This window comes from Fusarium sambucinum, chromosome IV, assembly GCF_050947815.1.
Source record: "Fusarium sambucinum isolate potato_lamoka chromosome IV, whole genome shotgun sequence".
Lineage (NCBI taxonomy): Eukaryota > Fungi > Ascomycota > Sordariomycetes > Hypocreales > Nectriaceae > Fusarium > Fusarium sambucinum.
Window position 1 is genome coordinate 3,415,436 of NC_139291.1, and position 15,635 is coordinate 3,431,070.

Below are 15,635 nucleotides of genomic sequence, written 5' to 3' on the forward strand. Positions count from 1 at the left end.
ATTTTCTTATTATAACTAGCTTTATATTTCTCTATATATTTATTTTATTTTACTTTTTTTTTTCTTATTATTTTATTATATTTATATTTATGCCTATTAATATCTATATTATATTAATATAAACCCTTATTAATTTATCTTAGATTTTACTATTATTATAGCTATTATTACTAATTTTCTTAGTAATCTCTTTATTCCTTTTAATAATAAAAAGGATAGCCTTATTAAGTATTATACTATTAGTATATATATTATTAATAAGGATAGTAATAATAAAGAGTTTTAAGTCTTTATAGCCTTTATTATATTTTATATTTAATATATTATTAAATTATATAAATCTAGGATTTTTAAACCTTATTTATTAAGTAATAGCTATACTTATAAATAATATTTAAAAGTAAAAAGGATATATTCCTAGGAGGATTTACTTTATATTTTTAATTTTACTTTATAAGCTTAATTATACTATTTATAATTTATTATTAAGAATAATATATATATTATTATCCTTAGTATAAAGAAGAAATACCTTTAGGTTATTAAGGAATTTTACTATTATATTAACTAGTTTAAGGATTTACTTATTATTATTTATATTAATTAGATTTTTACTTAGCCTATTTATTCTCTTTTTAATACCTATTAAATCACTAGGTTTAATTTAACCTTATTTATCTCTAGCTTTTAAACTATTATTTTATTACTTTTTAACTTTAATTTAATTATCTCTCTTACTTATAATAATATTATTACTTTTTAATAATAAACCTAGGCTAATTTCTAGGCTTTAGCTTAAGTAAGCTATACTTTTATTTATAAGTAATATAATTAAAATACTTAAATTGCTTTTACTTTTATTATTAATACTATTACTTTTATTAAAGTTATTTATATTTTTTATAAATCTTATTATTAGTCTTATTTTTATTATTATTAATATAATAAACCTATTAAATTAAAAGAGTTTAACTATTTTTATTTCCCTTATAATAATAACTAGCTTTTAATTAATAGTATTTATTATTATATCTTTTAAAATAACTTAAATTTAGCTATTACTATATTAATTAAGTCTATATTATACCTAGGTTATACTTAGGTTATTTTATTCTTAATTTTATATAATTTATTTTTAATCTTTATTATTTATATTATTATTATAGCTAATATATTATTATAATCCTTTATTATTTTAAGTAATATCCTAGCCTATTTAAGGCTATTTAAATAAACTATATTCTTATATTTTACTTTATACTTATTTAATACCTATATATTTAATATATTTTTTAATAGCTATTATTATAATTTAATATAGCCTTTCTATTTAATTAATATATTATAATATTATCTTTATCCTAGTATATTCTTAGCTATTAAAATAGCTTTAACCTTATATTCTTTTTAAAGTTTTAATTTTTTTTCTTAAAGGACTAGCTATAATAATAATCTTATATTTACTTATACTTATAAAGATAAAAGATTTAAAGCTATTTATTTTACTAAGTTAATATAAAAGTTTAAATAAATCTTTAATAAAATATTGAAGTAAATATTAAGTTTATTTAAAACTTTTATTATATTATATTTAGCTATTATTTAATTAAATTTCTTATTTAATTAATTTATTTTAATATTATATAAATTAAGCTAGACTTAATCCTTAATTTAAAATCTCTTAGTTAAATATTAATATTAATTATAAAAATCTTATATTTATTATTAATAGTATATAATAATAGCCTATATTATCTTTAATTTTTTATAAAATTAAGTAATAAAAAAAATAACTTATCCTTTAAGGTTTATAGTTAATAATTAAAGTTATTTAGCCTATTATATAGTATTAAAATTAAATCTATATAATAATCTATTTAAGCTATAGCTTATTACTATAAATAGTTTATTATTTAAGGCTTATTATATTATTAAGAAGTATTTTAGCTAATTAAACTATTTAAAGGATATTATTATATATAAAATAGCTTAGACTTTTTAATTAGCTTATTTAATTTTACTATTAATTTAAAGATAATAAGAAATAAATAAAAATTACTTTATTTTTATTAATTAATAGAGTTTTCTTTAAAATTTACTTAATTAATTTAATTCTTTATTAATTATAATTTATCTTAAAAAACTATAAAACCTTTATTAATAGTATTTAAACTATATAATATAAGCTTCTATTAAAATACTTAATAATACCTTTAGCTAAATATACTTTAATAATCTATTTATTATAATTATATAAAATATTAAATTAGCTTTTATTTAGCCTAATAATTTTATTATAAAGTTAATTAAGATTTATATAAAGTATTTATTAGTAATAAGTAATAAGTATAATAGGCCTTATTATCTTTATTTATTTTTATATACTTTAATATAATAGTAATTCCTATAAAATTACTTAATAGCTTATAATATACTATTTTAATAATAATTATAAATAATTATTTTAAAAATTATATTTTTTTCTAGGTATTTTATAATAAGGCTATTATAAATATTATAAATAATTATTATTATAAATAGTTTATATAAAGGTAATTATATTTATTTTTAATATAAAAGTATTTTTTATAAGTTAATAAAATAGTCTTAGATTTATTTAGTTATTTTTATAATTTTTAAAAACTTTTATTTTTTATTTTTAATAGCTTATAATTAAGCTTTATATATATATAATATTATTACTTTTTAATCCTATAGAGATTATAAGTATATATTAATAAAGATTATAAATCCTTATAATAGCCTTATCTAAATAATATTAATATTATTTTTATTTATAGCTAGCTTATTTTATATAAATATTGTTTTTTATTAATTTTTAATAAGTTAATTATAATTACTAAGATATTAATTAATTATAAGACTTAGCCTTTATATAATATTATATTTAAGTAATTTTAATCTTTTTAAGAAAATATATTAAGTTTAAAAGCTAGCTTTTTTAATTAATATTAAAAGTAAAAGTTAAATTAAATTAATAAGTTAATTTAATATATTTATTATTTTAAGATTTTATAAGTTTTTATAAAATATTTAAAGTTTTTATAATTTATATAAATTATAAAAAAATAATAAAGTTTATAAAGCTTTATAAATTAGACTATTAAATATAAAATAATAGCTAATAGTTTTTTATTATAAATTATATAATTATATTATATTAAATTAAGTATTATTAAGTAATAAGCTATTAAATATAAAATTCCTTAGCTATTCTTTTAAGATAAGTATTTACTTAAGGCTATATTAAAATAATTTATTTTTATAATTATATTCTTATCTAGCCTTTATTATATTAAAATAAAGCCTATAATAAATATTTCCTTAAGCTATTAAAATATATTTTAAATAGCCTTTATTTATTTAAACTTAATATTTTTCTTTATTAAGTAATTTAATAGTATTATAATAGTAATAAAATTATTAATAAAATTATAATAAATATTAATAAATCTTAAGAAACTTTATAATCTTTATAGATATATTAAAGGCTCTTAGTCTTAAATAGTAATAACTTTTTCTAAGTTAAATTTAATTTTAATTTCTATTTAAATAATATATTTTAGGTATTTAATTATATTTATTATAAAGTTATATTTCTATAAGTTTAAATTAAGCTTTACTTATTATAAGTATTTTAATATTTTATAAACTTTTTATATATAGTCTTTTTATAACTCTTTATTATAAATAAGAATATTATTAAAATATATTATAGTAACAATACCTAGGGATATACTTAAGGTATTATTAATATATCTCTAGAATATAATTAAAGTATTTATTAAATTAAATAAGGTTATTAATTATTTAAAAAGCTTAAAGTATATTTAAAATATTATAAAGTAATTTTAGCTTAAGGTAATTTATATTTTATAGAATATTATATAAATATTTAGCTTTATAAGCTATTTTACTTTTAATAATAATTATAATATTTCTTTAATAAGAAATAAAAAGTATTAATTTTATTATATAACTTTATTAAATACTTTATAATCTATATAAAATTACTATTTTTCCCTTAATTTCTTTATTAATAGGATAAATATTATAGCTAATAATAAATTAGCCTTAATTTATTCTTTATTTATAAAGTTTATAATTTATTTATAGAGTTTAAGTAAATAATCTTTTAATATATTATATAATAGTCCTTATAATAAGTCTAAGGGTTTTTTATTTAAATTAGGCTTAAATTAAATATAATAATCTTATATACTTTAAAATAATAATAAAGTAAATACTTTCTTAAGATTAAATAAGTCTTTATAGTCTAATAATTCTAAGGATAATTAAATCTAATCTTTCTCTAGGTAAAGCTTTAATATATATTTTATAGGTATTATAAAATGAAAGATCTTAGTTATTTTATTACGGCTAATAATAATAAAAGTTTCTAGTTATTATATACTTTATATTTATTATTTTATAAATACTATAAAAATAAATCTTATAATAAATATAATTAGTTTTAATATTATCTTTATTTTAATACTTTAAATTACTATATTATTTATAATATTAATTATAATTTTATACTTTTTAATATAAATTATAATATTATAATATATTAACTATAAGAGTTTTAATATTATTTCTTAAAATGAATTTAAAATAATATAAAAAGCTATAAGGGATTATTAGCTATTTAAGTTTATTATAATTTATATAATATATATAATTTATAATATTATTATTTATATTAAATAACCTTATAATTATATTTTTATAGTTATTTTAATTTTATAAGGATATATAAATTTAATTAAGTTTAATTTAAAGTATTATATTAATTATTTATTTATAGCTTTATAGTAATTATAATTACTATTAACTTATATATTAATAAATAAGTATAAATTTAAAAGGATAAAGATTATAAGTAAAATACTATTTATAATTATATTTATTTTTTAAAACTAAGTTTTTATTCTAGTTTAATATATATTTATTAAGCTATTATAATTAACTATTAACCCTTATATAAGATTATATTTAAGGATTTTTAATTTACTTAATTATCCTTTAACTAGATATTATTATTATCTTAGTCTTTAGCTTAAAATATTTAAATTTATATTTAATTAGTTAATTATAATATTAAGCTTAAATAATATAAAGCTTTTATATAGCCTTAGGAATTATAATAAAGGTATAATCTTAATATATATTATTATTAAAGTATTTTTATTAAAACTTATTAAGCTTTAAGCTTAATATTTATATTATATTTAATATAGAGGTTTTACTTATTATAAATAGCCTTAATAAAGGCTATATTAACTTTTAATATAATAATATTATTATTCTTATTAACCCTAGGTTAAAATAATATTTAAGTTAAAGTATAATAATTAAAGAACTTCTCTTTAAATTTATATAATTCTAGTTTAATAGTAATAGCTTAATATTAAAATATTACTTTATTATAATTATTATAAAGAATATTTTAATTAATTAAGTAATTATATAATTACTTATTTAAAATAGAATATAATTTTATAAGTTTAATATTATTATTTTAATTTAATCCTTTTATTATTATAAGCTTTTAATTAAAATAAATATAAAACTTAATAAATTCTTTATTAAGGCTTTATTAAATATATTTAAGTTTAATTTATATAATTTCTTATTAATACTAATTATTATATATATTTTCTAAGTAATTATAAATTTTCTAAGGATTATAATATTAAAAAAGTCTATCTTTAAAGAAAGCTATTATCTCTTATTATATCTTTTCCTTTAAATTAAAGAAAATATAAAATTATTAATTCTTATAGTTTTTAATTTTATAAATTAAAGTATTAATTATATACTTAATTATTATTCTTTATATAAGCTATATATTCTTATCTTTATTAAAGGTGTAAATTATAAGTAATTATTTTTATTAATAAGTTTTATTAATTTAAAGTATTATTAAAACTATTAAATTTATATATTAAAGTATTAATATTAATAGGTATAATTATAAAAAGGCTTTAAAGTATATTTCTAGGTTATTTATATTATTATAAAAAGCTTTTTACTAATTTTATATTAATTTAGCTATAAGGGCTTAAATATTATTAAATAGTATTTTATATTTAAATTTAATTTAGCTAAGTATTATATTTAATATTACTTTTAATTATTATTCTTTTTTTATATTAAAGTTTAAGTATATTTTAATTAAAAGGTTTTTTTAACTTTAATTAAAAAAAGCTAAATAATTATAATAGACTAGACTTAAGTAGCTATTTATAGGTATTAATAAATAGTATTATTTAACTTAAAGAAAAAGAGAGATTTTTAAATAATTATCTCTCTTTCCTCTTTATATAGAGATAAGATAAGCTATTTAAATTCCTTATTAGACTAGGGTATAGGTATAGCTTAAGCCTATAATAATTATATTATAAAAGAGAGACGATTTTTTACTATTTGTTTAAAGCTTTTATTTTAATATAAGGTTTTAATTTAATATTAAGCCTTATAGTATTACTATACTATTACTATTAACTTATTATTACCTTATACTTACTATTAAGTATATAGCTCTTTTTAAAGTATTAATTACTATAAGGAAATTAATACTATTTTATTTAATAATAATAATAAAAGCTTAAAGTAATTAAAATATAAAGATAAATACTTTTAAAAAATCTAATATAATAATAATAATTATTTATATCTTTAAGACTTTTAATTATTTTGTAAAGAAATAAAATAGCTTAAATAGTAAATATTTAATAATTTAATAATATTATAAGGCTATAAGGCTATACTTTTAAATAAGCTTTTAATAAACCTCTATATTAAAATAAAGCTATATAAAATAATAAGATAATAGTAAATACTTTCTTTTTCCTTATATAATAAAACTATTAATAAAGAAAAGTAAGAATAGTAATAAAAAAGTAAATTATTTTACCTTTAATATTTAATATATTAAATTAACTTAAATTATAATTATAATATTAATACTATATTATTATACTATTTAACCCTATAACTATAGCCTTATAGCTTAATAATATATAAGGCAATTTTACTATATATATAATAAAATTATTAAAATATTATATATTAGCCTAGCTTTATTTTAAGATTTATATAACCTTATAATAATAAAGCTAAGATATATCTCTATAGGCTAAAGACCTTTAATTAAAGATAGTATAATACTAATTATATTTAGCTATAAGGTCTTATAATTCCCTAGTATTTTTATCTTTTAAAGGGACTTATAATAGATTTAATAGGAAAGGTAATAGCTTTATATACTATATTATAAGATTAAGAGAGGAAATACCTTTATAATAAAAGAGATTATATTCTATAATATAATAGGTTAATATAAGCTATAGTTAATAGAATTAAGAATACTTATTTAAATTATTAAAAATAAGTATAAGTATTTTAAGTAATAGCTTTCTTATATATTTAGCTATAATAGCTTAAACTATAAGAAACTTTATTTAAGTTAAAGTCTATAAAGAAAGAAATTTATATATATAGTTAAGAGTTTAATATAAAGTTAAAATACTAAAGTAAAATAAATTTACTTAATACTATAGTTAATTAAACTAAGTTATATAATTAAACCTCTTATTATATTATATAATTATTTTAATCTTTATATAATTATACTATTAATAATTTTAATAAAGATAATAATAATTATAGCCTTATTAAATTAATTACTTTTAGCTATAAGCTTTTTTTACTTTTTATAATATATTTTTAAACTTATAAGCTAAGCTAAATAATAATAAAGCTTAAATAAAAGCTTAAATACTTAAAGGATTTTAAGAAAAGGCTTATAAAAGGTTTTAATATTTATAATAATAAGGCTATTTTCCTTAAGAAAATTAAGTTTAATTATAAGTATAAGGATTAATATTAATACCTTAGGTTATAAGTAGCCTAGGCTAATAAGGTCTTTAATAATCTTATTAAATTAATTAAAAATAAGATTATAAAGAATACTATTAAAATAATTAAAATAATAAAAGTATTTATATTAAAGGCTTTATAAATAATAAAAGCTATATATAAGGTTAATAAGGTTAATAAGGCTAATTAAAGGTTAATCTAGGGGGATTATATTAAAAATAAAGAAAATTAAAATATAAGTTAACCTAGAGATAAAAGCTAACTCTCTATAGAAATTAATATAATTATATAATATACTGCCTTAAAATTCTATTATTAAACTTATACTAAGATATTAAAATTTTAAACTATATTTTAAACTGATAATAAGGAAATATTATAATTTTTTTTTCTTTTTTTAGCTACCTTAGGTAGTACCTTGGTAGGTACCTAGTAGGCATGGATACTTGAGATGTGTTAACATGATATAGAGGCGGGGAGTAGGTTGTTTCTTGTGGCACCCTCCTTCCATCTAAGCGGGCCAGCAGGCTCACTTGGGCCAGCGATCAGGCAAGAGCCATCTGACGTCGAACGTCTCTGGTAGGTCTTATTGAACTCTGTAGACTCATCAAAAACCTTTCTTTTACATCTTGTTCTGTCTCGCTTTCCCTGTATCACTACCTACCAAAATAGCTGAGCCGCTTGTGCATTACCCCTCCACACATATCAATTCGTCGATCAATCGATCCGATAACCCAAATACCGTCGTTCAATTTTCAGCTTGACATTCTTGAAACCAAACGCGCTGTTACTAAAGGGTCTGGAGCAAGATCCCTGCTGCGAATCCAGAATCGCAACACTATTCCTTGCTCACGATTAGAGCATTTGATTGCTGAGAACATAAGAGGTGGGTTAGTAAGTCGATTTAAACCAGATTCTTAGGTGATTCATTGTTTGTCGTCTGAAGATTTGTCGCAAATCAGTGCTGCGGCTTACAAGATCGACCTACTAGATAGTCTAAGACAACACCAGCCTCGCTCGCTTTCCCCACCTAGGTAGGTACTCTGTCGCGCATCTCTTTTCTGCCCCGCCATCTCCCAACCGCCCACCTTCTAAGCAGGGTTCCTTATGCCGGCTAGTAGTGATTGTGGTGTCGCAGCTACAGCTACAGCTACAGTTCCAAGCAGGTTCTGATTAAAGTACATACTGGAGAGTCTTGAACTGACGAATACATAACGAACCCTCCAGACCTCAGCCAGCCGCATCCTCTTTTCTTTGCCATCGGCCTACTTGTTGCTATCTTTTTCTAGACTTTGTTTGCTCAGCCGCAACGCATTTCGTCACCCGCAGTTCCAGCCGCAATGGCAAGCTATCAGCAATATGCCCAGCTCGGCAAGAAATCTAACAACAGCTCAACCGCTGCTGGCAATTCCTCATGTAAGCAATCCACAGTGCTTTCGTCATCTTCTTGTCCCGTACCCCTTGTGAGAGCTGATATGCAGAAGCGGCCTGGGAACATGTCGGCGAAGCTCCTTTACCGGGTTGATTTGCTTGCTTGCTTGCTTGCTTGATTGATGGTCAACTTCGAACAACCGGACATGGACCCCTTGTCCATAATCCAAAACTCAAAGTGCAAAACATGTGCATAACAGTGGGAATGTCTCGTTGCGAGTGGTCACCCACAGAAGGCAACCTGGCTAGGTTCCTGGGGCCTCAAGTGTTGATGCTCATCGCTACAAAGCTATTAACGTCTGGTGCCTAGTGCACTGCCTTGCTGGTACTGAGTTGCCAAGCCACTATGGATCTCAAACACGTCTCGTCTCAGAGTGCAATTATGCCTGAATATCAGAAAAATCCGAAGAGTCCATATTTTGTCCGGTGCATTGCCTTCTGGCTTACTGCAAGTTGTTGCTCAAGATACGGATACCTTGATACCTTACCTGCAATCTCAGATCTTACGGCAGTTGAGGCCTCGCTCTTTCTTTACATGGGAATCGCAATTCATCTTCAGCCCCAATCGGCGGTCCCAAACTGGGTCTTACCTACAAATTGGCGCCTCCATGTTCCCTGTAGCGAGACCCATGCGCTTGATCATCAGCCCCTGAAGAGTGTTAGGTTTCTGTCCAGTATCCCCGTTCTATAATTGCTACAGTGCAATCAATACACTCCCCCCCTCTTGGCTGGTCGGGCTTCAGCATATTACTACTACGTGGTTCTCGACCTCGCTGCGGCAAATTTAGCCGTTGCAGACTTTAAATTGGAACCATTGCCGTCAATCAATCAACCGAGCAAGCAAGCAAGCAAACATTCCAGCCTGGGAACTCAATCAAGCCAGCGCCTAACGCACGCGCATTTTAAGCAGCCTACCGTTTGCTGGCTCGAGGCAAAGAGGGGTTACGCCGCCGCTTCTGCAGTCATCGGCGACCGCGCCCCGTCAGCTCTTACATTTGTTCCTAAGGAACGATAACAAGGGCCCCCTTCTTTATTCGTCGTATCCCCCGACCCTCTTGCTGACATCTTACGTCCTCTTTGCGATAGACGGTCAACGAACCGAGATGGCTCCCCCACAGTTAGGCGCGACATTCGTCCCCGGCGGTTTCGATGACTATTATATGCCAGAAGTTGTTGCTCCCTCCCCTCAAAGGTATATTCTCTTGGCCCCCCCCCCCCTTAATCATATTTCCGAATCAGTCTCCAGTTTCTATTTCCGAGACATCCATCCTCCTTTCACAGCCCGATCCTTTATAGAGCGTGCCAGGACCGGATGCGGTTGCAACGGTGAAAAGGTGGGGCATGCTGACGATTCTTTGTTGTTATTGTATCTAGGGTAACCCCTCAGGTCCCTCAAAATATGCAAGAGGACCTCCAACGCATGGAGCTTGAAGCCACTTCTGTTGAACCACGATCTCAAACCGGCCCTCGTCACTCTCGAGAACCCTCGCTGTCGACTTACACCAATCCTCGGGGAACCGACCCGCCTCGGCCCCAGACTGCAACACAGGTCTCAAACGACGACATCCGTGCATATCAGTCTACCGATAAGATCACCGAGAGCCTCAACACTATGAGCTTCGACGCCCCCTCATTTTCGCCTTTTCCCAAGGTCAAGGGCGATAACATCCCCCCAACCGACGAGGAAAAGGAAGAAATTCTCTGGAACGCGCGCAAGCATGTTCTTCACTCACAAAATGTCTCCATGCAAATTACATGGGCGCGCGACGTCCTTACTTGGGCCGACATCTCCCAAGAGTCCATGATTCGAGAATATGGCGAGAAGGCTCGTCCTGCCACGCCTCGAATCGAGCACGAGCTTCGAGTCGACGCTATCAACATCATTACCTACCTTTCACAACAAGAGCATCCCGAAGCATTATACATGCGGTCGAAATGGCTCGAATTTGGCAAATTTGGCAACCGTGTCGACAAGCGTGAGGCTTATATTGGCTACAAGCGCGCCGCAGAGCTCGGCCATGGACGCTCCGAGTATCGCATGGGCATGTTGTACGAACAGTCTAATGACATGTCCAAGGCTAAGGAGCATTACTACCGCGGTCTTTCTCTCAAGGACTCAGCCTCCTTGTACAGAATGGGCATGATGAGTCTTTTAGGTCAACACGGCGAGAGCAAGGATTATCAGACTGGTCTGGAGCGGATACAAGCCGCGGCCGATAGCTCGGACGAAGATGCTCCCCAGGGTGCATATGTCTATGGCATGCTCATAGGACGTGATCTGCCAGACATTACTATCCCCGACGGTTTGCTGCCTAACAACCCCGTAACGACTAAGATGTATATCGAGAAGTCCGCTTATTTGGGTTTTGCTAAGGCCCAACTCAAGATGGGCCAAGCATATGAACTTTGCCAATTTAGCTGCGAATTCAACCCATCCTTTTCTCTCCATTACTATGGTCTTGCTGCCAAACAAGGCCTTCCCGAGGCCGCCCTAGGCGTCAGCCGATGGTTCCTTTTTGGCTATGAGGGTGTTTTCAAAAAGAACGAGTCTCTAGCATACAAATATGCTCAGGAGGCTGCAGCTGCCAAACTACCTACCGGAGAATTTGCCTTGGGCTATTACAACGAAATAGGAATTCACGTTGAAAAGAGCTTGGCAGAAGCTCGAAAGTGGTACCAACTCGCTGCAGAGCATGGTAACCAAGATGCCGTCGGCCGCCTCGAGTCCCTTGACGATAACAACACTCTATCTAAATCCGATCATGAGACTACCACGCTGACTCGTATCAAATCGCAACATGGATCCCAACGGGGCAAGCGCCCCGACCGCTTCAAGCAACCATCACAGCAGATGCCGACACTCAACGAGGGCAGCGCCCCTGCCTCGCCCTCGCCGGACGGGCCAGCTAATTCTTCGCTAGGAATGCGACCTACCATCGTCTCAGAGCATGTCAACTTCCCCGACCCTTCGCGGGCTTCTTTCGTACTGCCTGCCACCTCGGCCGATAGAGCTCCTGCCTTCAACGTCCGATTGGATTCCAACCAGCCACCAGCCCGACCACAGTCAGCAGCTCCTTATCCCGAGGATGATCGACCGCCGCCCCTGACCGTCCGTTCTAAGTCAACAGCGCCGTATCCAGAGGACGATACTCAGACTTCCCCTCGATTTAACCAGGGTCAACACATGGGTCCACCCTCCGATCGCGCAGCAAGCGCCTTTGGCATCAACCCTCAGGCGGGTGCTGGTCGACCCATGCCTCAGTCCCAGTCCATGGGTAACCTTCACCCTGGTGGCCCTGGCGGACCAGGCCGACCCGACCCTCGCAATAGAGCTGCATCTACAGGATGGGAAAGTGGCCAGCAAGGTCCTGGAGGACGCCCTTCTCCCTATCCCGAAGACAATGGAGCGCAGTACCCAGGAGGCCTTCAGAAAGCTCCAACTGGTGGACAATACTCGCCAGGCTTGCAGAGCCCACAGTCTCAGAATTACGAACGCTTCTCTCGAGTACCTGGAGCCAGCGGTCGTCCCGAGCGCGGGAGCTCTCTGCCTCAGGGCCAGCAGCAGCAGCAACCCCCGTCTAACGCACGACCTCCACGCACTTCAAGTGCGCAGCCGCCTATGGGTGGTGGCGGACCTGGCGGTAGACCGTCCCCAGGACCTTTCGGTGGACCTCAGGGAGGACCTCAAGGGGGTCCCTCTGGCCCGCCAAGGACTGGAAGTGCTCCCCCGTCACAGTTCCAGAGACCAGACAACAAGCCGAGTCCAGCCCCCAGTGCTCAAACCATGCCCCCAAAACCTGGTAAGCAGGGTCCAGCGACATTTGAAGATATGGGTATTCCACAAGGAAAGGCGGACGGTGACTGCGTAAGTTCCTTCGTACATTAGTGTTACAAACTAATGGCTAACTAAATTTTCAGGTTGTCATGTAGACCTGGGGAGTAGATGAGCAAGATCACAGTGGCGGAGGAAGCATGAATCAGTTGATAAAGAACACATAAAGCTGGGAGCAGGGTTATCTTTTTGGAGTCAAGCTCACAAGCGGAAGCATTGGTATTGGGCTCTAAAGTAAATATTCGTGAAATGGAACAGGCTGGCGGGGTTATGGCGCGGATGCGCTGTTTGTTTGGATATCAACTATTGTAAGTATAGCTTCTCAATGTATTTGGTGGAAATAAACCACGAAAAGCCCTGTGTAGGTGCCGATACATTATGATGATTTGTATGCTTTTTTTCACGTGGCTACTGCTGCAGCACTTTCTTGTTCGGCGTCCACGCGATAACAATGCCGCTGTGTTAAATACTCGAGCCATTTGATTATGTTCTATCCTTAGGAACATAGGGGACGAAATTAATAAGTCACTTTATACTATTCAAAACACATGACTTAGATTGCTTTTCTTTGTACCCCAAGACTTAAGATGTCAACCTTTCTTCAACCCTCCACCTTTGCCTGTCTAAGTGAACAAGGAGTTGGAATCACGCGTCTGTTGTAGTCACACACATGTTGACACCGAGGACAGGAAATTAAACCGAAAAAGTAAGTAACTACATAATGCCAGCAAACATACAAGTCAAACACTTTTCAATACGCTTGCCTGCATCAACATTAACATCACAACATTGAAAATAAATTTCACGCCAACTTTGAAATCTCCTAAGTAACTTGCAAATACCAGCAAAATGGAACGCTCCAGTCAGGACATTGAGCTTGAGTCCCTTGGTTCAACTTGCTCAGCTCAGCATCAACCAGTCCCAGAACGAGCAGGCTCTCGTACTGACACCGACACCAACGAAGCTACCTTGGAAGAGTTCGAATTGAGCGTCTTGGAGCGAGCTGTGGATTTTGCCTAGGATGCATTCTCATCAAGCGGCCAAAGCGGTCAGGCACCTCATCCTGACCGTGGTTGGAGGCCCTGGTGTATCATCTCATGTCATTTGATCTTTATGAACACTTGCGGCTGGGTCGACTCTTTTAGTATTTTCCAGATATATTATTCCGAAAACATGTCTCTTCCGCAGACAAGATCTCGTGGATCGGATCTACCGGTGCTTGCCTTTTCTTTTTCGTCGGGGCTCTGACGAGTTGCTTGGTCTATGCTAATACTGTTCGTTGGATCTTTAGTATTGGTATCATCCTGCAGTTTTTTGGCCTTACCCTTACTTCGGTATGCAGGGAATACTGGCAGTATCTCCTAGCGCAGGGCCTTTTGATCGGTTAGGTCACGGTCTCATCTTCTGTCCCGCTCTTGTAGTTCTCTCAACTCACTTTGCGACACGGAGGGCCGGCGAGATCGGGTTTGCTCTATGTGGAAGTGCGGTAGGCGGAACCCTGTTCCCTGGCATTGTACAGCTCCTTACCCCGAAGTTAGGTCATGGATAGATGTTGGTGGTTGTGAACTCGGTAAAGTTGGCCACTTTGATCCTCGCTTTACTACTGGTCAAGCCGAAAGCCAAGCCTGATCAGTTTCACCCGATAATCGGGGTTGCCATGCTCAAGAATATTGGTTATATCCTGTTCGTCGTCGCTTACTTCTGTGCCACGATAGGGATTTACATTGCTTATGATTTTTTAGCTTTGTATTCAAGAACCACCGTCGATATCCCCTTCTCGTCCGACGAATCATTCGTCCTGCTTGCGATCTTTAATAGTGTAGGTATTGCGAGTTATTTTATCACGTGTACGACAGGTCATGCCTACGGACCTATCAACGTATCAGCATTGGGCATGGCTGACCGGATCAGTACTTCTGTACTTTTAGATAGCCATACACAATTCCGTCAGCATACACGTCTGTCTGTGTTCTATCGTATCGCTGCCGCAACGGTACAGAGTCTCCTATACATGAGTATACCTTCATTCACAGAAGAGCAAGACAGGCGCGGTGTGAGAGCTAGGATGGCGCTCATGATCGTGAGCCTCGCTGCGCTGACTGGGCCGCCCATTGCAGACACACTCATCAAGCTTCAAGGGGGGCTATATGGGTGCACAGGTTTTTGCTGGATTGGTGACACTGTTGGGTTCTGCATCTTTAGCTGCAGCCAAGATGATGTGGATGAACAGAACCAAAGCTGGGTAGCTAGGAAGGATCCGAGGATTAACAGGTTCTCATGTTCGGGAGGAGGAGTTGGGGCTTGTGTTTCTTCGATTCTCGAGTACACTATGGTGCTGGCCATCACAGTGAAGCTATCGGATCATCTCAAGTTATAGATCGACTGCACTTCATGTTTTCTCTCTCTATTAAGACCAATAAGAACACTGTTCGGTAAACGCATCTCAGTCAAATTTTAAAAGTTA

General features: G+C 30.5%; 2 protein-coding genes across 2 annotated transcripts; both read left to right on the top strand.

The window, feature by feature from the left end:
* Window positions 1-10,442: 10,442 nt before the first annotated feature.
* FSST1_001121 (uncharacterized protein) lies at window positions 10,443-13,338 on the top strand (the record flags this gene model as incomplete). The annotated part of the gene is made up of 4 exons (XM_083225206.1): window positions 10,443-10,531; window positions 10,586-10,673; window positions 10,727-13,204; window positions 13,270-13,338. The coding sequence occupies 4 exons, from the start codon at window positions 10,443-10,445 to the stop codon at window positions 13,336-13,338; spliced, it is 2,724 nt and encodes a 907-aa protein (XP_083091303.1).
* Window positions 13,339-14,020: 682 nt separating this feature from the next.
* FSST1_001122 (uncharacterized protein) lies at window positions 14,021-15,548 on the top strand (the record flags this gene model as incomplete). The annotated part of the gene is made up of 3 exons (XM_083225217.1): window positions 14,021-14,148; window positions 14,537-14,657; window positions 14,721-15,548. 3 exons carry the CDS (start codon window positions 14,021-14,023, stop codon window positions 15,546-15,548), a joined length of 1,077 nt encoding a protein of 358 aa, XP_083091304.1.
* Between the last annotated feature and the right edge of the window lie 87 nt (window positions 15,549-15,635).